This window comes from Gracilinanus agilis, chromosome 1 (assembly GCF_016433145.1).
Source record: "Gracilinanus agilis isolate LMUSP501 chromosome 1, AgileGrace, whole genome shotgun sequence".
Classification (NCBI taxonomy): Eukaryota; Metazoa; Chordata; class Mammalia; order Didelphimorphia; family Didelphidae; genus Gracilinanus; species Gracilinanus agilis.
Window position 1 is genome coordinate 475,634,647 of NC_058130.1, and position 26,056 is coordinate 475,660,702.

Genomic DNA, 26,056 nt, shown 5'->3' on the forward strand with positions numbered 1-26,056 from the left:
AAAATTGGAAGCTATGAAAAGCAGGATAGACCACACTGAAAAGGAAAATCAAAAGACCATAGCTGAAAATCAGTCTTTAAAGATTAGAATTGTGTAAATAGAAACTAATGATCTCACAAGATAGCAAGAATTAATAAAGCAAAATCAAAAGAATGAAAAGATAGAAGGAAACATGAAATATTTCATTGAAAAGACAAATGACCTGGAAAATAGATCCAGGAGAGACAATTTGAGAATTGTTGGACTACTTGAAAGCCTGAAACAAAAAAAAAAAAAAGCCTTGACATCCTATTACAAGAAATTATCCAAAAAAATTGCCCTGATATTCTTAAGCAAGAGGGTAAAATAGACATTGAAAAAATCCATAGATCACCCCCTACATTAAATCCCCAAAAGATCACTCCCAAGAATGTTATAGCCAAATTCAAGAGCTCCCAGGCCAAGGAAAAAATACTGCAAGCAGCCAGAAAGAGACAATTCAGATATCAAGGAGCCCCAGTCAGGATTACACAGGATCTGGTAGCTTCCACACTAAAGGACCTCAACACTTAGAATATGATATTCAGGAAGGCAAGAGAATTAGGTCCACAACCAAAGATCACCTGCCCATCAAAACTGACTGTGTGTGTATATATATATATATATATATATATAAACTTTTCATTGGGCATGCAACTAAAGAAACTAGAAAAAACAAATTAGGCTAAAGGACAGAAAGGTGAATCAATGGAATAAACTAGGGGTAAATGACTTCAGTAAACCCAATTTGCTAAACCCCAAAACACCAGCTTTTGGGACAAGAACTCATTCTTTAACAAAAACTGCTGGGAAAATTGGAAAACAGTATGAGGAAAATTTGGTTTAGATCAACATCTAGAGAATCTGAGAAAATCAATTAAAAAGCTAGTAGAAATAATAACTAGCAAAGTTGCAGGTACAAAATAAACCCACATAAATCATTAGCATTCCTAGATATTTCCAACAAAACCCAGCAGAAAGAGTTAGAAAGAGAAACTCCATTTAAAATCACTCTACACAAGATAAAATACCTGGAAATCTACTTCCCAAGACAAATTCAGGAATTATATGAACATAACTACAAAACACTCTTCACACAAATAAAACTAGGTCTAAACAATTGAAAAATATCAATTGCTCTTTGGGACAAGCTAATATAACCAAAATGACAATCCTACTTAAATTAATTTACTTATTCAGTGCTATACCTATCAAACAAACAAAAAACTTTTTTATAGAATTAGAAAAAATTATTACAAGTTCATCTGGAAGAACAAAAGATCAAGAATATCAAGATTACTAATGAAAAAAAATGTGGATGGAGGTCTAGCATTATCAGATCTCAAATTATACTATAAAGCAGTGATCATCAAGACAATATGGTACTGGTTAAAGGACAGAAGGGTGGATCAATGGAATAGACTTGGGGCAAATGCTAATAGTAAGATAGTGTCCAATAAACCCAATGATCCCAGCTTTTGGGACAAAAAATCCATTATTTCACAAAAACTGCTGAGAAAGTTGGAAAACAGTATGGGAGAGAGTAAGTTTAGATCAACATCTCACATCCTACACCAAGATAAATTCAGAATGGGTGAATGACTTGAATATAAAGAAAGAAACTATAAGTAAATTAGGTGAACATAGAATAGTTTACCTGTTAGATCTATGGGAAAGGAAAGATTTTAAGACCAAGCAAAAGTTAGAAAATGTTACAAAATGTAAAATAATTAATTTTGATTACATTAAATAAAAAAGATTTTGTACAAACACAACTAATGCAATCAAAATTAGAAGGGAAGTAACAAATTAGGAAAAAAATCTTTATAACAAAAACCTCTGACGAAGGTCTAATTACTCAAATTTATAAGGAGCTAAATCAATTGTACAAAAATGCAAGCCATTCCCCAATTGATAAATGAGCAAGGGACATGAATAGACAATTTTCAATAAAGAAATCAAAACTATCAATAAGCGCATGAAAAAGTGTTCTAAATCTCTTGTAATTAGAGAAATGCAAATCAAAACAACTCTGAGGTACCACCTCATACCTAGCAGATTGGCTAAAATGACAGCAAAGTAAAGTAATAAATGTTGGAGGGGATGTGGCAAATAGGGACATTAATGCATTGATAGTGGAGTTGTGAATTGATCCAACCATTCTGGATGGCAATTTGAAACTATGGCCAAAGGGCTTTAAAAGACTGTCTGCCTTTTGATCCAGCCATACCACTGCTGGGTTTATACCCCCAAGGAGATAATAAGAAAAAAGGCTTGTACAAAAATATTTATAGCTGCACTCTTTGTGGTGGCAAAACATTGGAAAATGAGGGGATGCCCTTCGATTGGGAAATGGCTGAACAAATTGTGGCATCTGTTGGTGATGGAATGCTATTGTGCTGAAAGGAATAATGAACTGGAGGAATTCCATGTGAACTGGAATGACCTCAAGGAACTGATGTAGAGTGAAAGGAGCAGAACCGGGAGAACATTATACACAGAGACAGAGACACCATGGTACAGTTGAATGTAATGGACTTCTCTATTAGCAGCAATACAATAATCCAGGACAATTCTGAGGGACTTAGGAGAAAGAATGCTATTCACATCCAGAGAAAGAACTGTGGAAGTAGAAACACAGAAGAAAAACAACTGCTTGATCACATGAGTCGATGGGGATATGAACAGGGATCTAGAGTCTAAGTGATCACTCTAATGCAAATATTAATAATATGGAAATAGGTCTTGATCAATGACACATGTAAAACCCAGTGGAATTATTCACTGGCTATGGGAGGGAGAAGGGAGGAGGGGAGGAAAAGAACATGAATCATGTAACCATGGAAAAATACTCTAAGTTAGTTAATTAAATAAAAAATGTTCAAATCACACATAAAAAAACAACAATATGGTACTGGCTTAGAAGTAGAAGGGTAGATCAATGGAATAGACTTGGGGCAAATGACAGCAGCAAGATAATGTTTGATAAACTCAAAGATCCCAGCTTTTGGGACAAGAACTCACTATCTGACCCAAACTGCTGGGAGAATTAGAAAACAATATGGGAGAGATTAGGTTTAGATCAACATCTTATACCTTATACCAAGATAAATTCAAAATGGGTAAATGGCTTAAATATAAAGAGGGAAATCACAAACAAATTAGGTGAACACAGAATAGTATACCTGTCAGATCTATGGAAAAGGAAGGATCTTAAGACCAAGCAGGAGACAGAAAGCACTACAAAATGTAAAATGATTTTTTAATGTAAAATCATTTTGATTATATTAAATTAAAAAGTTTCTGTACAAACAAAACCAAAGCAACCAAAATTAAAAGAGAAGCAACAAATTGGGAAAACATTTTTATAACAAAAACCTCTGACAAAGGTCTAATTTCTCAAATTTATAATGATCTAAGTCAATTGTTCAAAAAAATCAAGCCACTCCCCAACTGATAAATGGTCAAGGGACATGAACAGGCAGTTTTTAGATAAAGAAATGAAAACTATCAATAAGCACATTAAAAAGTGTTCTAAATCTCTCATAAAATAGAGAAATGAAAATGAAAATAATGCTGAGGTACCACCTCACACCTAGCAGATTGGTCAACATGACAGTAAAGGAAAATAATAAACATTGGAGGGTTTGTGGTGAAATCCTGACACTAATGCATTGCTGCTGCAGTTGTGAATTAATCCAGCCATTCTGGAAGGCAATTTGGAATTATGCGCAAAGGGCTTTAGAAGAATGCCTGCCCTTTGATCCAGCAATACCACTACTAGTTTTGAACCCCAAAGAGATAATAAGGAAAAATACTTGTACAAAAATATTCATAGCCACTCTTTCTGTGGTGGCAAAAAAAATTGGAAAATGTTGGGGTGTCCACTGACTGGGGAATAGCTGAACAAATTGTGGTATCTGATGGTGATGGAATACTATTTTGCTGTATGGATTAATGATCTGGAGGATTTCCATATGAACTGGGAGAACTTCAATGAACTGATGCAGAGCAAAATGAGTAGAACCAGGAGAACACACACAAAGTAAAACATTGTGGAACAATCCAATGTAATGGACTTTGTTACTAGTAGCAATGCAACAAGCCAGGATAATCCTGAAGGACTTATGCAAAAGAATGCTATCCTCATTGAGGGAAAGAACTATGGGAGTAGAAATGCAAAAGCAAAACATATGATAATCACTTATCACATGTATATATATATGTGGGTATGTGATCTGGTTTTTAGGCTTTAAAAATTGCTCTATAGCAAAAATGAATAATATGGAAATAGATATCAAGTGACAACATTTATACAACCCAGTAGAATTGCTTGTCGGCTCTTGGAGGGAAGAGAAGAGGGGAGGGAAAGAAAATAAAATTATGGAAATATGGAAAAATATTTTAAAATAAAAATAATCTCTTTTAAAAGAAGCTTATATTATGATGGAAAAAAATCATCACAAAGGGAATTTGGAGGGAAAAGATATAACCCTGTAGAGGGAATGATGGTTTTTATTTATTATTCCACACTGATACCCTCCTCAAAAGTGCCCTCAGTTCCTACATACATGACTCAAAGATTTCTTGTTGATAGGTGAATGAACATATAAGTATGGATTTAATGATGTACTTAGTCTCCCTTTTTCAATATTAATTAAAGGTACAAGCTTACACACACACACACACACACACACACACACACACACACACACACACACCCCTTTGGTAATTTCCTCATTCAGATATGTGGTATCAGTTCTTCAATATGCTCACAATTATATCATCTCCAGCGTGACTCTCCTCTTGTATATACTTGGTTCAATCTGGCTGTTTTTTCCATCGTGGTTGTGTGTGTGTGTGTGTTTTTTAAGTATCATTTCTACCAACCTCATAAGCACAGCAGGATTATGGCATTAGGGGTCATGGGCAGAAGATTCATTGTTCTTAGCTCAGAAAACATTTTATCACAATTTTTAGAAATCTTCTCAATTTTTCTTCTTTGTTGTTCTCCCTTCATCTTCATCCTTAAAAATGCTTTGGGTGACTGACTTGGTTGGATATCTTGCCAAGGTGTTATTGTTGTTGTTTGTTCCAACTTGTTCTCTATTGTTTCTCCCTGCTTTGTGTACTGCTTGTCCATTATCCTTCACAAGATTTTACAAACGAGTTTGTAAATAATTTTCCAATTGAAAATTGCCTGTAATAGTGATCTCTCTTTCTTTGTTTGGGAAGTAACTCAGATATTTGCTAAGATGCTCCCAGGTTCTTTTGGTCTCCTAGTTGTGGCAATTAATTTACAAAGGTTAAATTTCAAACAATGAAGTCGGCATCAATGTCAATTCTGCTGTCCAGTTCCCATTCAATTGTCAATTATTTGCTTAAATAGTTCAAGCTTAAGTTGTTCCCATTGTACACTGTTATCTTTTTCTCACTGTTATACTTTATTCTTGCTTTTTTTTTGTTAACTAATTCTAATCTTAGCTCTGACCACCCAGTGATCTGTCTATATACAACTGATTTGAGATGTCAGAACTGAGGCTGGATATATTCTCGGTCTCTCCGTCTACATGAATATACAAGTAGCATGAATAGACTGATGAAATGCCAAAGAACAGCAAGCAAAAGATAGACTTGAGCTGTCCTAGTCCTGGTCCTACAATTACATGCCATGGGATCCTATTAAAATTATTAATTAATGCCATAACAAAATGTTCTAGCTCTCATAGCATAAATATGCAAAGTATAAGCAAGCCCACCAACAATGTTAAGGGCCCTCCCTCTCAGACCACTGGTAGTCTGAGAACAGACCACACTCATGGATATAAAAGTCATTTTTAGCCCAGATACACCAAGGTTCACCCTGTAAAACTTGTGAGTGAATTGCTAAGTTTAGAATAATAAATGAAGAATTTTACCTCATCTCTTGCAACCAGAGTTATAAATGCCCCTTGCTTATAACACTCAATTGCAATGCATTTCCCAATGCCACTGGATCCTCCAGTAACCTAAAAAGAAAAAATAAATAAATGCAATAAGATCTCAATATTTTTTCATTTCCTTTGAGGAGAAAGTTACTTAAGACCAATATTTATCAAAAAGATAAACAGATACAAAAGAAAATATACTAGACCAGAAGTTAGTACCACCTAGGTCTAAAATTATGCATAATAATCCCTGTGTCCTTCACATCAAATATATATGAAGGTGGTTTATAAACTGTGTAACCTAAACAAATGTAAGGGAGCAGAAGGGAAAATAAACATTGAGCTGTTCTTGTAGTTTCTAGAAATTATAAAGGTGAAAATGCATTTTTTGTGAAACACTGCCAGGACTCTTCCTTGCCAGGAGAGCTGCCTTGTAAATCTAGCAGACAATCAAATGTTAACTTGTTTTGCCTCTGGGGGGCACTTTCACAGCTCTGCTGTGCCAAAGCCAAGATGAGAAGGAAAGAGCCCCAAACTGCCCAGTCCAACTCACTTCTAAGCAGGAATTCTCTCAACAATATTCTTTCCAGATTTTATTTGGGGACTCTGCTCCCTTTTGGACAGCACTATCCAAAAAGACTTTTTTATGATGAGCCAGATTCTAGTTCTCTATGATCTACTGTTCCTAGGTCTATCCTCTGGGGACTCATCTTCTTTTTCTCTTTTTTTTTAAAAAAAGCCCTATCTTCCATCTTAGGATCAAGACTGTATATCAGTTCCAAGGCAGAAAAAGGGTAAGGGCTAGGTAATGGGGGTTAAGTGACTTGCCCAGGGTCACAAAGAGAGGAAGCATCTGAGGCCAGATTTGAACCCATGTCCTCCCAATGACTCCTGTAGAGAAACGGAAGCATGATGGAGAAAGAAGACCACTGGGTCAGAAGCAAAGCCCAGAAAAGAAGGACCATATGGCTCTCTCTGTAAATGGTGGTGCTAGAAGGGACTGACCAATCAGGGAAGAGTATGAATTTCTCTTGGTGGCTTTTGAGCAGAGAGTAATGTAACTACATCAAGGCATAAGTGTCTGAACGTGACTCAAAAGAGAGCAAAAGGTGACTTGAGGAGGCATGTAAGAGGAAGAGTAAAGATATGTTATAAAGTTATTATAATAATCCAGATGGACTTTAACATAGAGTTTACATGGCTGTTGGCAATATGAATGGAACAAAAGGGAACAATGTGAAAGGTGTTTTGTACAATGGGCAAGATTAAATAATTAACAAAATAGGTGAGAGAGGAGGAAAAAAAATCAAAGCTCTTACTGTAGTCCTCTGTTGCACAACAAATGTTTCAAAAATATGTTTGAACAAATGTCTAGGTAAATGAAAACACCACTGACACTGGGTTAATTATAATATCACTACAACTAATGAAGAGCAGATTTGGGGAAAAAATAAAATCAGCTTTGGGCAAATTGTCTTTGAAGTACTCATTGACTATCCAGTTAGAGATGGTTACTCTGGAGGTCAAGGGAGAGTTCAGGATCATTTGATTCAATGCAGTGAATATGTACTGGTTTTACTATGTGCCAGCCTCTGTCCCAAGTGCTGATGATACAAAGAAAAAATCCAAATAGTCCCTGCTCAAAGCAAGGAGCTGACCTTGTCCTGGGGGTGTGCAACATCAAAACAGATAAATACAAAGTAATTCCAGGAGGGAAAGAAGGGACCAGGAAAAGCCCCTGAGGTGCTCTAAATGAAGCATCCTAGAAAGGAAGGGAAAGTTCATTCCTCACTGGAGACATGGCCTCTAAAAAAGGCATGGAGATGGAAGATAGTTTAATTTGTTGATTTCCGAATTGGAGTATGTGAAAGAATAGGAAAATTGATAGGGAGGGGGAAGGGACCTTAATAGCCTCTAATTAGATATTGTACAATATATATTGTATATAATATACACTTACTATATATTATAAATGTGTATTATATATAGATCTATATTAGATAATCTAATAAATACCATCTAATCCATCTTCTCCTTTTAGAGATGAAGAGCTAAACTGCAGAGATTTAAAGTGATTTGCCTAAAGGAAGAAGGGAACAAGCATTTACAAAATGGCTGAGCACTTTACCAATTTATCTCATTTGATCCTCACAACAACCCTGACAGGTTGGTTACCATTATTACTCCCATTTACCAGTTGAGGAAACTGAGGCAGATAGAAGTTAAGTGACTTGCCCAAGGTCACCTCATTAGGAACTATCTGAAGCTGGACTTGAATTTAGGTCTTCCTGACTTCAGGCCCAAAGCTCTTTCCACTGCTCCATTTATCTGCCTGTACCATAATGCAGATTCTAAGTAGCAGAGCCAGGATTTGAACATAGGTGTATAGCATGTATTCTACTATCTCATGCATTCTTAACTTTTTCTGAGTCCTGACCCCTTCTGGGAGAGTCGAGAAGCCTATGAACCCCTTCTTAGAATAAATTTTTTTTAATTCTTACCTTCCATTTTAGAATCAATACTAAGTATGGTTCTAAGGCAGAAGAGCTTACTGGTAAGGGCTAGGCAATGGGGGTTAAGTGACTTGTTCAGGGTAACACAGCTAGGAAGTGTCTGAGGCCAGATTTGAACCCAAGGCCTCCTGTCTCTAAACCTTTCCTGAGTCACCGAGCTGCCCCTTAGAATAATATTTTGAATATATAAAATAAAATATATAGAATTACAAAGGAAAGCAGTTATACTGAAATAGTTATCCAAAACATTTTTTTAAGTTTATAGAACCCAGGTTAAGAATCTCAGCATTATGCCATGCTGGCTCCAATATGAAATAAGAGATCTATGTTGTAGAAAAATTTTTGTGACCCTGGGCAAGTCATTATACTGAACAACAACAAGAAGTCATCATCACAGAGGTGACAAGTGTCTGCTAAGATTGTCAACCGAGTGAGTGTAAGGAGAGAAGACAGGGCTGAAGACAGTCAACCTTGAGAGACTTTCATTTCGGAGGGTCAGAAAGATGAGGAGTCAAACAGAAGATGTGAGATATATAGGAAGAGAAGTGTGAGTGTAGTGTCTTTAAACCAGCAGGAAAAAAAGGAAGAGCCAGAAGGTGTGGTGGTCAATGAAGTGAAATGCTGATAGTGTTTCCTGCCTCCATTTTCTCTTCCTTCTAATTATTCCAGACCAACACCTCCCCAATTTTTTTTAACATATAGACTTGTTCACTTCAATAAACATTTTATAAAACATGTACAAGTTACAAAGCTAAATTCTGAGAATACAAAGACAGACATAAAAACTGTCCCTCTCTCCCTAGAGCATATATTCTTTTTCTCTGCCTAAAAATATGGAGTAGCTTCCATTTGCATTTTGAGGACAGTGTAAATTTTTCTGCCTTGCATCCAAGGCACTCCACACTGTGGCACCATTGCAGTCTGATCTCATCTTGTTAACTTCCTGATACTGTCAAGGGCCCTGTTGTCCTTCTATCCACTGAGGCTCCTTAATTCCTCACTCTCACCCGCCTCCAATCAGTCGCCAGATCCTATTGTCTCTATATGTGTAAATAGAATTAGCTCCAGCCCATTAATAGTCAAAAATCTACTCAACCTAGGTGTGCTAATGATGTCACTCTCACCTCCCTTAGTGGGGAGGGGAGACGAGTTACCCACACGTGACAATAAGTAACAAATCAAGAATAAGGGACTGCCCTTTGGGCAGTCCAAATCAATGTAGAAACTGCCATTTGTCCATTTGAATTAGAGGTGGACCACAGGAAGTGATGAAAGACACAATCTCTTTAAGTAAGTGAGTGAACTTGCTGTGGGGGCAGTTGCTGTCTCCAACAGGAAGAAGAAGCATCTCCTGAGACCACAGACAGATTACGCTCTATATTGTCACGTGGGTAAGTTAGGCTGACTTCCTTTGCCTAGCTGGGCCAATTCTAACTCTGCCTATCTGGCTGTTGGGCCCTGTGGCTTACAGCTTCATTATTAAGCTTAATAACCTTCTTCTCTCTCAGTCCAGACAGGACTAGCCTCTACTTTTCTCTTTATTCCTACTTTTACCTACCGATTGTAAATAAACTCTTCAACCCGATGCTGACTTGGGTCTGATTTAATTACGGAATCAACCTAAATTGTTGATTCCTGGCGGCCACATATTTTTAATATATATCTATAATACCTAAATTTTTATTCCTTACATTATCCACAATATAGGTCTCAGATATAACGATGATGATAACAGTATCCCCAATAGCTAACATTTATGTAGCACATACTATGTGCTCAGCACATGCTAGGCACTTTATAGTTATTATCTCATTTGACCTTAGGAGGTAGGTACCACAATTATCCTTATTTTACAGCAGAGGACACTGAGGCAGACCATTTGAAATGACTTGCCGTGGTCACAAAACTATTAAGTGTCTGAAGCCAGGTTTGAACTCAGGCCCTCCTGATTTGGGGTCCAGTGCTGCCTCACTCTACTTAGACCTTGTTTCTTTCTATTCATACTGCCACCTCCCTCCTTCAGGCCCCACATCACCTCTCACTGGGTTATTACAACAGCCTCCTGACTGACCTCTGTCCCTCAAGCCTTTCCCTATTCCAAGCCATCTTCTCCACAGCTGCCAACGTGATTTTCCTGAAGAGCAGGTTTAAGGGTCATCTCCACGCCAACCCCTCAATAAATGTTGTGGCTCAGTCATGTCTGACTCTTTGTGACCCCATGGACTATAACTCTCCATGAGATTTTCTTGGTAAAGATACTGGAGTGGTTTGACATTTTCTTCTCCAGTTATTTGAGAAATAAACTTTCCTAGTTTCCTATTGTCTCTCCTGCAGTAATCTCCTATATTTGGGTTTTAAAACTCTTCATAATCAGGTCTCTTCAGGCATCCTACATTTCACTCCCCTCTACATATTCTAAGGTCCAGCCAGCTGGCCTACTTGGGGTCCCCCACACATGAAGTTCCATTTCCATCAGCCTTTGAGCTGGCTGTCCTCTAGGCTTGGGATGTTTCTTCTCCTACCTTCACCTCTGGTTCAAGATGCAGCTCAAATAAAAACTTCTAAAGGAGACCTTTCCCAGTTCTATTAACTTTTTTCTTTTTCTTTTTCAATAATATTTTATTTTTTCCCCAATAATAAGAAAAAACAATTTTTAAACCTTCATTTTTTAAAAGTTTGAGTCAAATTCTTCCCCTCCCTTCCCAATTACTGAGATAGCAAGTAAGCTGATACAGATATTACATGTGTAATGGTGAAAAACAGCTTTCCATATTAGTTGTTTTATGAAAGAAAGCTCTTAATGCCCCAAATTACCTTGAATCTACTTTGCATGCATCTTTTATACATAGACGTACATATGCACGCATGCATGCCCACGCGCACGCGTGCACACACACACACACACAAAGGTTCTCTCACCATTACAACATAAGCCCCTTGAAGGAGGGATTATTTTTGCTTTTTCTTTGTATCCCCAGACTTTGACACAGTGTCTGATATATTTTGTTCATTTGTTTCAGTTGTGTTCAACTCCTCATGACCCTATTTGGGATTTCCTTGGCAAAGATACTAGAAGGGTTGGTCATTTCTTTCTCCAACTTATTTTACAGATGAGGAAACTGAAGCCAACAGGATTAAGTGACTTGTCCAGAGTCACATGGTTAATACATATCTGATATATAAGTAATTAATATCATATATTACATTATAGATTATATATATTTGGGATATAATTAACAAGCATTAATAAATATTTGTTGATTGATTCAGGAACTCTACTCCAATCAAATTAGTCTACCCTAAAGAATTATGGGTTCTCCTATCTCTATACCTTTGCTCATATCACTCCTTCTACCTACCTGCTCCATCTTCACATGTCCTAACTCTCCTAATGCTCCTTTAAATCAATGCCAAATGCCATCTCTTCTATGCAGTCTTCTCTGAGTCACCATTAGGTAACACTCTACCCCTCTCATAGGGCTTTGATGTGCTTCTCCTGTAATGTGTATTAAGCAAAGATTGTCTACAAAATTCCATATGGGCAGAGACTGAATTATCTGTACCTTCTAACTTTTGGAAAGTCATTTGTGAGGCAATAGAAAAAGCAGTAGCCTTGAGGTAGGGAGATTTGGTTGCAATCCTGGCCAGCTCTGTCATTTACCAGATGACCAGAGCAAGTTATTCAGTCTCTCAGGTTCGGTTTCAGTTTCTTCATCTATGAAATGACCACAATAATCCTTGTGCTACCAGTACCTCAAAGGATTCATGTTGGAAAAGGGCTTTGCAAACTTTAGTAACAACTCACATTTCTATCGATCTTTTGTTATCATCTCCCTGAGTGCCAATCACAGTGCCCTCTCTACACGCAGTTTATGCTTTCTAAGTGTGGAAAGAAAGTTGAAAGGTGAAAAGACTGAGAAGGGAAGAGGTACAGAACAGATAAGCTTCTAGAGTTCACCCAGGACAGAGAGAAGGGACCTTTGGAACAAATGGGAGAGAGAGCAATTAGAACCTGAGGCCATGGGTATGATGGGCAAAGGATGACTTAAGTAGGGTAAGGAAGAAGAGGTGAAAGGTTAAATAACATCTTCACCTCTGCCAGATGTTTCCCAACTTATACCAGGAAATGCTTTTTGGAAAGATAAACACATCCTTAGTTACAAATGCCCATTTTACTAAAGTCCATTCTCTTGAATATGTCATGTGATCGTTTCCATTAGATGACACATTAGAACTCCAGAACCAGGACTAGAAATGGGAGGTCCTGGATCCAAAACTGGCCTCAGACTCTTCCTAGCTGTGTGACCCTAGGCAAGATATTTAACTCCCATTGCTTAGCCCTTACCACTCTTCTGCCTTGGAACCAGGACATATTAATATTGATTCTAAAACAAAAGGTAAAGTTTAAAAAAAAAATCATAAAGAGTTGGATGAAGTCATTTCTGAAAGACACACTGACAGCAAAACTTTTTAATATAATTTTTCTCTATGAGATATCAGAGCAAGGAGAAAACTAAGTAACACCTTATCTAACCCCTCTATTTTATACCTGAAGATTTGAGATCCAAAGAAGGACCAGAGTAGAGCCCCCTCCTCCCTGGCTTCCTTCTCTGAGGTTTCAATTATCCATGGTCAGCCAAGGGCAGGAGGTTCCTGGGAAAGCTCCAGAGGCCTGACAGGACACTAGGCTGCTTTTACTTTCACCCCCCCTTTCACTTTTTTGGGGAGGGAGCTACAGGAGCCAAGAGGAAGGAAAGGGGAGAGAGAGAGAGAGAACATATACATGGGATCTACAGATGTTCATTCCATCTTCAGTTTCAGCCATCCATGCTAGGTCTTGGAACATATTCCCCCACAGATATAGGGCCCTACTCTACATCTAACCCAAACATATACAACTGATTAAAGAAGAGGTAAGTGAAATCCAGGGCTCTTGACCCCATAAAAGTATAGCTCTCTTTCCACAATGTTACAAGATTCAATAAATCAGCAGTTCTCAAAGCAGGAGTCTCCAAGACCCTTTTGGGTGGTCTCTGAGGTCAAAACTATTTTCCTAACTATCCTAAGATATTTTCACTTCTAATATGGTAAATATTAAAAGCTGTGTATATATATAAAATCTCTTTAGAGGGTACTCAATAAGTTTTAAGAGTGTAAAGTATTCCTGAGACCCAAAAGTTTGAGAAAAACTACAAGAAGTTAGATGGTGATGTGGATAGAGTGATGGCTCTGAAGATCCTACTGGACAGTCACTTAACCTTGTTTGCCTTGGTTTCCTCATCTGTAAAATGAGCTAGAAAAGGAAATAGCAAGTCACTTCTGTATCTTTGCCAAGAAAACCCCAAATGAGTGCATAAAGAGTTGGACTTGGCAGAAATGTCAACAACAATCAATTGGTACTTCATTAGATTAAGAGAAAGCTTGAGTACACTCATCCTGGCCCTAGTAATTATTAGCCTTGTAACTTCAGACAAGTCATTAAATTTATTTTCTTAGGCTCAAAATCTTCACCTATTCAAATGATCAGAGGATTAAAGCTAGAAGACACTAAAAGTGGCAAGAATATTGGACTTGGAGTCAAAAGGACCTAAGTTCAAATTCCACCCTGGACACTTCTTGTGTGACCAGAGAAAAATCACTTTGGCCTCAATTTCCTCATTTGTAAAATGGAAGATTAATAATAGCACCTAACTCACAGGATTGTTGTAGGGAATCATATGAGATAACATGTGCAAAGGTATAGTACTATATTCATTTAAGCTCTTATTATTATCATCACCTACTCCAACCATCTCATTTTATAGATGAGGAAAAAGGAGTCCAAAAGAACGAAGAGAATTGTCCATCATTAAACAAATAACATGGTGGATCTGGGATTCAAACCCAGATTCTCTGATTCCAACAGCCACTTTCCTTCCACAGAACTAATATAACAGCTCCCCTTATTACCTTGCAAGGTTGTGGTGAGGCTCAAAATAAAAGGATATGGGAAAGAACTGTAAATGGTGAAGCAATGTTTTGTTATTCCAACATTTATAATGTCCTCTGCTAAATATAGTGGAAATGCATCAGAAAAATGGGCAGATTTCAAAACTGACATTAAAGGTAAAAGTTCTTTCTTTGACGATAAGGCTTCCACATCCTCCACACTTACAGTTCCAAGACATCTTATCAGCAGCCAGGTAAGTTCTTTGTTAACACAGATCTAATTCAAGATAGAGTCAGCCTCAATAGATGTAGAGGGAAGCCAAGGGAACTAGGCAAGTAATAATGACACAATAATGATGACAAAATCAAACAGAAGAACCAAAAAAAGAACAGAATGCAATGTGATTATAATGACCCAAGAGGGCCTTGAAAATAAATGAGAAAATGCACTTTCCTTCTTTCTCTGCAAAAGTGGAGGACTACAAATACACAACTTTGTACCTGCTGTTAGATTTGGTTGATGCATGTTAGTCAGTATTTTTTAATTGCTTTCGCCCTTTGAAAATGAATCGAGTGTTAAAAATAATGATAATGCATGTGCTAATTCATATGACATTCCCATCAATTTAGATTTGCTGGAAAGGGAATGGAAAGGGGTACATTCAGAAGACAAAGACATAGAAACAAAAGATTTCCAGAAACTTCTTTTTAAAAATTATATTCTCGACTACATTGTTTTAAATCTATATGTTAAAAGAAACTTTTCACATTGGATTAAAAAATAGCAGTTACACTATTTATTGCTTGAGCTGAAAGCAAAAAGATGATGTCAGCTTTAGTTGCACTGAGCCCAGGTGACAGACAGTTAAAGGCAACATTTTAACCTACTTTTTTAAAAAGTCTCTCCCTCACCATTATTCTCAACTCTTAAGGTTTTTTAAAGGTTATATGTTCCCTTATGCACAGCTTCTATTTTTTATTAAGGGCAATTAGAAAAGTTGATTGGCTCAATGGATTCTGTAAAATAAGAAACATTGAGGTAATATCTTTAAGGTTTCTTGAAGCTCTAGCATGCAACATCTAAGAAGAGAAAATAAAACCTGTCCCAAATTATGATACATCACATCTCTTTCAGAGAATTGACACCACACCACTTTACTTCTAATTCTTTCCACAGATCCAGTAGGAGAGGTTTCCTAACATTTGCATATTATGATTTTTGGGGGGTCCTAAACAAATCCTAAAGTCCTTTTTGTGCCTCAACTTTACCATTTATAAAATGAGGGAAAAAAACTACATTAATAAGGATTATCTGGGAATGGATAAGTAAACAATTATGATGAACCCTCCCATGGATGTAAGAAACTATATTAATACCAATCTTCTCTATTCCCTGCCTCCCTCCCCAGGAAATCTCACAGGGGCAATTTTGCTTTTAGTTTCTTCCCCAATACAATCTTATAAATTGATGGTAACCTCGTGTGAATTAGTACGTGCACTGTTTCTGACATTCTTGTATTATTCTCACACTCCAACTCTACAGATTATTTATAAAGAATGGTTAAAAATAAAACATCTATCCATTTCTTTCCAATATGTGGCCTAAAGCACAGATACTTTTAAGGAAAGTTGTTGGGTTTATAGGCTAAAGTACCTTGAATCACTTAAAATGGAAGAAGCAAAGTGTTTACTTTTCTAACTTAAACTATCCCATCAAGTCCTTTAGTTCATCCAGTTATAAAGGGAATCATGGGCTTCTGAAGGCTATGTCAGCAAAGTATAAATTCTAGAAGGCTCCACCAAATGGAAAATCATCAAGAATAGGACTGGTGAAGGACTATCTCTTTTCTGAGGACAGGCCTAGCTGACCTTGTAGAGAGTTGGTTGTCCAGAGCAATTCTCCAATACCATCTATTGATACACAGAGATGTATAAGCAAGGATTATTTATATTACTGGAGTGAAAAATGCTTGAAATATTAAACTATGATAAACAGTAAAACTAGCTGATATTTACCTAACATTTTAAGATTTGCAAACTACTTTATGCACATTATATTCCATTTGCTATTACAACCTTCCAACATAAGCACTTTTGGGGAATCAGGGAAGGGAATGGAGGTTGATGAGTTTTTTGATCCACATGCTTAGACTCTTTCAGAAGATCTGTGAGCCCTCTCCAACACAGAATCTTGAAAAGCTGATTGAGGCCCAGAGAAGTTAAGGTTAAGTAAATAGGAGGTAAAATTTGAACACAGGATTCTTCTGATTTTCAAGTCCCGTGGATTTGCCTTATAGAAAAAAGATCCTCTGGGGAATTTGTGGAAGGACATCAGATAAAACTCTTATAAGATGCAGAGATGAGACCAAGTTGCAATCTCCACATATAAAGGAAATATCATCAATGAGCTCATCATTGAACTATCAAAGTATGATTAAAAGTGGAAAAATAAACATTAAAAAGAATCTAAGTTTTAAAAATTTGCCTCTGAGGCATTAGTCTTCTTAAAAAGCTAAGTGATGCTGAATTCTGAATTATTTTTCTTTTTTAATTTTTAAAAAAATCTGTATTTTTCCTCTTCCTTCTCTTTCTAATCATAGCAGGGATTGAAAATAAACTAGGAGGGGCAACTAGGTAGCACAGTGGGTAAAGCATCAGGCCTGGAATCAGGACTTGGATTCAAATCTGAGCTCAGTTACTACTCAGCTCTGTGACTCTGGGCAAGTCACTTAACTACTATTGCCTAGCCCTTACTGCTCTACTGACTAAGAACCAATATTAGTATATGGGTTTAAAAAAATAAACTAGGAGTTTTTTGAAAAAGAAATATAAAGAAATGAATTTTGCCTCTCACCCTAATTACAAATATAAAAAGTAGAAGAGGTATTTTATAATAATCCACCTGTACAAGGATAAGAGGAGTCACTGGCAATCCTATTCTGTAGAGTTTGCCAAACTGTCAGAGATGTGAAGTCAAATGAGAAAACAGAAGTCAAGATGCAATAAAATGCTGTGTTAATAAAGATAAGAATACTAAATCCACCAAATAAAAGTGGGAAGAAAAAAAAAACCCAACAGCCTCCCTTTCATTTCTAAAGGGCAATTTAACCTTTGGGAGACCACCAAAATCATAATCCTCTTCCAGGCCTGAAGATACTGTTGGTAGGTAGAACAGCAAGAGAATGAGGTTGAAAAAGACCTCAGGGCTTTTATTCCAGGAGAGAGGGAGGAGGCAAAGAAAGGAGAGCTAGCATTCATCTCCCTGGGCTTGAGGAAGATTCTTCCCTGGCAAAAACCTCAGTGAATCACCTCTTGGGTTCCTCACCGCTACTGTGGCAAGAGAAGGTCCATGGATCCCAGCTACCTCCCTCAGCCCTCCCTGGTTGTGGCCAGCCTTCCTAATTCTTCTCAATTCCACAGAGCCCTTCCACCAAGCCCCTTCTTTTAAGAAGGCCTGAAAGAGTGTGAAGGACCAGGGCTTGGGCCAAATGGCCCAAGGGATGAGTTACAGACCTGGCGGTCCACCCAGTGTCTTGGGTGAAATTGTTCCACATTTCTCTGTGCCTCAGCTGACTCATCAGTAAAACTGAGGATAAAAATATCTGCCTTCCCTGGGTGCTCCAGGGATGAGCGTGTGTCTCCGAGGCTCCAAGAGGTAAAAGTGATTCGGAAAGGACCAGGCTGGGGGATTATCACCAGAGACAATGGCCCCAAGGCTTCCCCGGCCAGCCTGCTCCTGGTAGCCTGGCTTTGCCCCCACCGCCCAGCTCTGCCCCCACCGCCCAGCTCCTCCTCTGAACCGCCCTCCTCCGTCCAGGGGCTAACTGAATGGACTAGTGCTAAGAGTATGTGGATGGTGTGCCACGCTCCGGTCTGTTTTCAGGCGAGGGAGGGTGCAAACCAAATCTCCCGGTCCTTCCTCAGCCTCACCGTGCCTAACAGGGCTGACTGCGTCAGGTGACTTTCCAAATGGCCCTCCTTTCCATCCCAGCCAAGGCCTGACAGCAGAGACTGGCGCACCCGGAAGGATGAGGATGTATCTCCCAAAGGGGTCCCGCGCAGTGCACTGCGCCCCTCTCCTCTCTCTCCCCCAGAGCTGTTCTGGAGCGGTCACAAAAGGTCTTCCTGGTTTTGGGGGACGCAACAGATGGGGTGGGGAGGCGACCTCGGGGCACCCAGAGAATGTTGGATAACTGGGAAGGGGATGAGAAATCCCTCAAGAAGAAGGAAAGGCAGCAGCGGGAGGAGGGGGGGTCGGAGGGTGGAGGGGATGGGGATGGGGAGAAGCTAGGCGATGCGTCACGAGGAGGGAAGAATCTCTGTCCTGGATAATTAACAGCTGGAGGGCACAGCAGCAGTGGGTGAAGAGCGGGAGACTAGCTAGAAGCGGCAAGGTGGGGAAAAGGCAGCAACAGGAGGCAGGGCTCTCTCCGGCCGGCGTGGATGCCCCAACGGGACAACACATCCCCCTCTCCCCCAGCCCCGTCCAGTCCCCAGGCGGGTCTCGGTCCACTCACCACTACATGGGCCCCGGGCAGGGCGAGGGGCTTAGGGCTGATGAGCGGAGAGACCATGTAGAGCAGCAGCACGAACGCTACGATGAAGGCGGCCGCCAGCAGCAGCATCGCTCTGCCCGCAGCCGGGGGTTCAAGGGGGGCCGCAGCTGCGTGAGTGGAGCCTGGGGGGCGGGATTGGAAGGCAGCAAGGGTAGGGGGGGGGGCAAGACAAAAGACCCGGAGCCGCTGGCTAGAGCTGAGCTGGGCACCCGCGGCAGGAACCCGGAATGTTTGGGTTAGCCACCGAGGCTGGCGGGGATGGGAGTAGGACGGGAAGAGGAGGAGCCCGGGGAGGAGGCGCGGCCAGGACCCGGGCGGGGGCTTCCCGGCGTGGAGCGGAGAGGAAGAGCGGCCCCTGGAGGACATCGCAACCCCGCGACTCCCGCACCGCCAGCCTCCCGTAGGGAGCGCAGCCGCTTAGCTCTCCCCAGCCTAGGGCCGGCCACAGCCTAAGTCTGGGTCATGGCCTTTGGGCAACGAAGCGCGTGCAGACTTCTGTTTCCGATCAAGCCTTTTACTAGGAGATGGAAGTGTTTAATTTGTTTATTGATTTGGTGCTTGCTTGCTTGCCGATTGAATAATAATTCAGTTATTCCTAAACTGGGAAAGATTTTTGTTTGTGGAATCGCTGCCCTTGTTGGGGAGGTCTAAGAACTCGGGTCCATTTGAATCTCTCCAGAGCTGAATCCTGCGTGCCCAAGAGTCCCATCCTTTAGGAAATAGCCCTTCCCCCTAAGCTATTTAGGAATACTTGCAACACTTTGGAGGGAATTTCGGGATCATGCATAAATTAAATCCCCAGGTCCTAAAATAAGGTGAACTGGACCAAAAGTTTCAATCTTTTCCACTGAATGTTTATCTTATACCAGAAGTGCTAATAAAATGGATGGGGTTAGAGTTTAGTCTTTTTTTTTAACAGCTGTTTTAATCAAACCAGGGTTCAAGTCCAATCTCTCCCATTCATCCAGGTGGGTTGGGCCAGGTACTTAATCTCTTCAGTGCTCCCTAGGCTGAACTTTAAAACTCAATTGAATAGAAGAAACTAAGTTGCTGACCTGCATTAGTAGTGTTTACTTATTCCTGAGTTCCCGATTTCAATGAGATCACAGATCTCAGTTTTAATCAACACAGAAATAAATCATTCAAATTCATTTGCTTAAATTTAAATAGCATTTGTCGATTTGCATTTCTCAGTCTACAGCACTTTTTCATATGGTTTTATATATATATATATATCTTTGATTTCTTTATCCAAAAACTATCTGTTCATATCTTTTGACCATTTATCAATTGGGGAATAGCTCATAATCTTATACATCTGACAAAGTTCTCTCTATATTTTAGATATGAGACCTCTCTATCCAAGAAATTGTCCATACAAATTTCTCCCCCATTTTTTGCTTTCCTTCTAATCCTGGCAACAATAATTTTATTTGTACAAAACCTTTCAAAATCAATGTATTTGAAATTATCCATTTTACATCTCACAATGCTTTTTATCTCTTATTTATTCATAAATTATCTTATGTTTTAAAATATTTATAGCAGCTCTCTTTGTAGTGGCAAAGAACTGGAATTTGAGGAGATAGCTATCAATGGGGAATGGCTAAACAAGTTGTAGCATATGATTGTTTTTTTTTTGTTTTTTTTTTTTTTTACACCCTTGTACTTCGGTGTATTGTCTCATAGGTGGAAGATTGGTAAGGGTGGGCAATGGGGGTCAAGTGACTTGCCCAGGGTCACACAGCTGGGAAGTGGCTGAGGCCGGGTTTGAACCTAGGACCTCCTGTCTCTAGGCCTGGCTCTCACTCCACTGAGCTACCCAGCTGCCCTGTAGCATATGATTGTGATGGAATACTGTGCTGTAAGAAATTATGAGCAGTTTAATTTTAGAAAAATTGTAGGTGGAAAGACCTACATGAAGTTATGAAGAGTAGAATGAACAGAACCAAGAGAACATTATATACAGCAACAGAAATATTGTTTGAAGAATGACTTGAATATATCCATCTCCAGAAAAGAACTGATAAATAGAAATAAGCAAAACATAGTTTTATATATACAAATATCTTTTTGTTAAATGATGTCTCCACTAGTGCAGGAAGAGTGGGAGGTGCCTGGGAATTTTAATGTAACTGGCAAATAATTTTTAAGAGTAACATAGCAGAGTTTCAAAGAAAAAAATGGATTTTCCACAAGGATTACATGAATACCTAGAAGAAGTAAAGCAAGAGATAAAAAAATAATAAAATAAAAAATAAATCTCTGGATAAAAGAATTGAACGGAGAGTAAAACTTTTGACGAGAAAGTGGAAAACTTTACTGAAAAAATTGACTCCCTAAGAACCTGAGTAGCCCAAACCAAAATCAGTGACTCCAAAACATCAAGAAATATTACAACAAAATCAAAGTGGGGAGAAATAAAAGAAAAGGTAGTAAGATCTGATATTAAAAACAACTGACCTAGAATGCAGGTCAAGAAGAGATTTTTTTTTCTTAATTTTCTTTTTATTGTCATGCAAAACACACTTCCATACTGATCATTGTTTTAAGAGCAAACTCATACATTGGCAAAACCCCAAAATAAAACTATAAATACACTGATGTTAAAGATGACTCCAACTCTTTCTCTGGAGGTGCTAAGTCTTTCAGGATTGTCCCAGATCACTGCATTGCTGAGAGTAGTCAAGTTTTTCACAAATAATTATTGTCCACTGTTGCTGTTATTGTGTACAATGTTCTCCCAGTTCTGTTTATTTTGCTCTGCATCAGTTCCTGCAGATATTTCCAGCTTTTTCTGAAATCATCTTGCTTATCATTTCTTATAGCACAATAGCTATATGTCATTTCTTATAGCACAACACATTACCATCATGTACCACAATTTGTTCAGCCATTTCCCCAATTGATGGACATCCCCTTAGTTTCTAATTTTTGCCACTACAAAAAAGGCTGCTGCAAATATTTTTGTACAAAGAAGTCCTTTCCCCTTTTTTATTCTCTCTCTTTTGGGGATACAGACCCAGTAGTGGTATTACAGGATCAGAGTGCATGCACAGTTAGATCAGTTCACAATTCCACCAATAATGTATTAGTGTTTCAATTTTGCCATATTTCCTCCAACATTTACCACTTTCCTTTACTGCCATATTGGCCAATCTGATAGGTGTGAAGAGGTATTTCAGCATTGCTTTAATTTGCATTTCAAGGAGAGATCATGTTAAGACATTAGTCTCCATGAAAATCATGATTTAAAAAAAAATAGCCTGAGCTCTGTATTTTAGGAAATAATAAGTGAAATTTTCAAGATCTATTAGCACCAGAGGGCAAAGTAAATATTGAAAGAATTCATTCATCACTTCCTGAAAGTATTTCCTAATGGATTCCAGGAATGTCATAGTCAAAATCTCCCTAACTAAGGAAAAATGTTACAAACATCCATTAAAAAAGCAATTCGAGGGGGCAGCTGGGTAGCTCAGTGGATTGAGAGGCAGGCCTAGAGATGGGAGGTCCTAGGTTCAAGTCTGGCCTCAGACACTTCCCAGCTGTGTGACCCTGGGCAAGTCACTTGACCCCCATTGCCTACCCTTACCACTCTTCTGCCTTGGAACCAATACACAGTATTGACTCCAAGATGGAAGGTAAGGGTTTAAAAAAAAAAAAAGCAATTCAAGTTCCAAAGAAATGCAAAAGACTTTGCAGCTTCTACCTAAGACAAGAGGTAATCTTGGAACACTATTTTAAAAGGCAAAATGCATAGGTTACACTCTTCAAAGCTTCATATTATCCTACAAGAGTGAAATTGAAAATTGATTTTTCTATTTTGTCAAGCTATAATAAAGTTAGTTTTAATATCTCTCCCCTCTTCACTCCCTGCTTCATGTTCTTTATCCTTGTAAATTTACCCAGGAAACCTCAGGTTCCTTGAGTCACAATTCTATTCTTATGATTCAGGCAATCTCGGGTTATTTGGGTCATAATTCTACTCTTTTGACTTGTAACTCTACTCTTACATTATGATTTATAATCTCAATCTTGAAACTTCACCCAAAGAAATTTGATTAATCTAAAAGTCAATCTCATCAGGGCAGCTAGGTGGCACAGTGGATAAAGTACTAGGCCTGCAGTCAAGAAGATTCATTTCCTTGAGTTGAAATCTAACCTCAAACACTTACTAATTATGTGACCCTGGGTAAGTCACTTAGCCCTGTTTGCTTTAGTTTTTTTCCTTTGGAAAATAAGCTAGAGAAGGAAATGGCAAACCACTCTAGTGACTTTGCCAAGAAAACCCAGTGTGTAATACTGGCATGCTGTGATGGTCCATGGAGTCACAAAGAGTCAGACATGGCTGAGCAAACAATAGCAAGATATTCTAACCCAATTTCTCAATTTACTCATTTCCCATTCTCTATCCTACTTCAGGTACAAAACACAGATGGTCATATAGTCTTGAACTTTCCTTTCACTCACAAGTATTCAACATTTGTTCATGAATTCCAAAATTCCTTTATCTGATTATAATCTTCCCCTGCCTTGCAACTTCCATCCCCATCCTTGATCCTATCTAGAGTCTCCCATCCTTCCACCCTTCAGTTCTTTCCCAGGCCAACCTCCCACCCCCTGAACTTTCTACATTCTCTTCCCTTCCCCATCTTGACCAAATGGTGAATCAGTTCAGCCCTACAGTGCCCTCTTCACTCAGGTTCCTTTTCCCTTTATCCTACTGAAGATCTTGCTCTTCCAAACCTTCATTTTGGATTACTTCCACAATCTGCTTCTTTTGCTCCAACTCACATAATGTCGAACAAAGTTAGAGAAAATCAAGAAACTCTGCTGAGTACCCTACAATTTTATGTTCTCTCAACTGGGTCCTCACTGCATCAAGACAATTCTTCAACATCCCCTTAAATGATTCACTATTCTACTCACCACAGCAGCTTTTCTAAATCTTTTCTTCCCTCCTCAAAACTCTCACAGCTCCCCTTTCCTCAGAACTTCACCTTAAAATTCACTAAAAAAAAAAAAATTAAGTCCATTGGCAGATAATTCAAACTTCTACCCTCCTGCTCTTCTGTCACTTTGAAGGCCTTCTACCACTATCCCTTCTTCACCCATTTCATATGAAGTAGTGTCCTTTCTCCTTGTTTGATAAATAAACCTTTCTATATGCACAAGTTACCTGATTTCGCCCCATCTTTTTCAACAGGTTGCCCCCTCTGTCATCCTTCTTTTCTCATTAATCTTCAGTTGTTCCTTATCTACTGGCTGCTTTCTATTGCCTATGAACATGCTGTGTCCTCTGTCCTCAAAAACACTTGATCCATCCATCCCCATTCTCTATCATCTTATAGCTCTGCTCTCTAATGTGACTAAACTCCTTAAGAAGGCCCCCATTCCACTTTTGCAGTCTTCTTATACCTTCTAATACCCCATATAACCTATAATCCTATGACACTGTCCTCTTTGTTGTACCTACACTTGACACCCATTTCCCAACATTTCACTGACTATTCTCCATATCTGGAATGCTCTCGAATTTCACCTTCCAAGTTTCCTTTGATTCATTCAATTCCCAGATGAAGTCATACCTTTTACAAGAAGCTCTTCCTATTTCTCTTTAAAAACAAAAAACAAACAAAAACCCCTTACCTTCTGTCCTAGTATCAAGAGAGTGGTGAGGGCCGAGCAATTGGGATTAAATGACTTGCCAAGGGTCACACAGCTAGGAAGTACCTGAGGCCAGATATGAACCTAGGTTCTTCCAACTCCAGGCAATACTCAGTCCACTGAACCACCCAGCTGTCCTTTCCCATTCCTCTTTAATCTTAGTGTCTTCCCTCTGAGATTACCCCAAATGTAGCCTGTCTATATCTTGTTTATACATAATTGTTTGCTTGCAATTTATCTGCCTCATTAGACTGTGAACTCCTTGAGGGCAGGGATAATTTTTTTCCCTTTCTTGGCCTGGCACATGAATCACTTAATAAATGTATTTTGCTGACTGACTGACAGATGTGGCATATACGTTTAATGGAATATTATTACACTGTAAGAAATGACAAAAGAAATTATTACAGAGAAACCAAGGTAGAATGAACTGATTCAGAACTAAGTGAGTAAAATCTGGAGAAGTTTATAGGGAGTCTTTGTTGTTGTTCAGTCATTTCAGTCATGTCTGACTCTTTTCAACCCCATTTGGGTTTTCTTGGCAAAGATACTGGAGTAGTTTGCCATTTCCTTCTCCAGCTCATTTTACAGATGAGGAAACAGAGGGAAACAGGGTTAGATGACTTGCCCAGGGACACACATCTAGAAAGTTTTGGGGGCATATTTAAGCTCATGAAGATGAGTCTTTCTGACTTCAGGCACTCTATCTGATTCACCACATTGCTGCTCTATAGGGAGTTTATGTACAGAGAATTATGTAGATGTATAATGGAATTCCTATAAACATTCTATGACTGGATCTGGCCTGCTCCCATTTGATGGAGAGGGACCTTTCTGATCAGCTGTGTAGCTGGAACTGGGAGTGCATTCAGAAGTCACCAAGCAAGCAGAGGCCCTTCTTTTTGGCTTACTTCTTCATGCCAGGGGTCAGTCCTATGAGAGAAGAGAAGCAATGCTACAAGAGGAAAGGCCTCAGGCCCTGCCCATCCAACAATGACAGGTAGCCATGAATACTGACTTTGGTCCTTACCTCAGGATTTATTCTTTCATTTTGTTACAGAGATTGGGGGTTGTGAACAGGAGAGAGAGCCACCAGGAAGTCCAAAAGTCTGTAGCCCACCAGTCCAACTTTGAGGCCCTGATGACACCTAAAATATATTCTGGTCTCTGGTTAGAAATCTCCCTCTCAAGGTTCTAGGGGTCCCTTAGGGTTTGAGATGCCTCTTCTCTTGTGCTGTCCATTTAAGTCTCCATCCTGCAGTGTCTCTCCTATTGTTAGTTTCCACTGACTTGTACTTCAGTTCCATTTAACCAATCAGCAACAATTAGAACTTTTAAGAAACTCTTACTTTCCATCTTAGAATCAATACTGTGAAATTTTTAAAAAGGGTGGGAGGGGAGGAAGAATCAATACTGTGTATTGGTTCCAAGGCAGACAAGCAGTAAG

At 39.0% G+C, this 26,056-nt stretch overlaps 1 protein-coding gene across 1 annotated transcript in view; it reads right to left on the bottom strand.

The window, feature by feature from the left end:
* Window positions 1-19,168, bottom strand: part of KDSR (3-ketodihydrosphingosine reductase) — a 67,181-nt gene extending 48,013 nt beyond the window's left edge. The window contains exons 1-2 of the mRNA XM_044665773.1: window positions 18,904-19,168; window positions 5,937-6,026 (exon numbers count right to left, since the gene is read on the bottom strand). Of these exons, the coding sequence (XP_044521708.1) occupies window positions 5,937-6,026; window positions 18,904-19,011 (198 nt within the window). The 5' untranslated portion in view covers window positions 19,012-19,168. The remainder of the gene's footprint in view (window positions 1-5,936; window positions 6,027-18,903) is intronic.
* Between the last annotated feature and the right edge of the window lie 6,888 nt (window positions 19,169-26,056).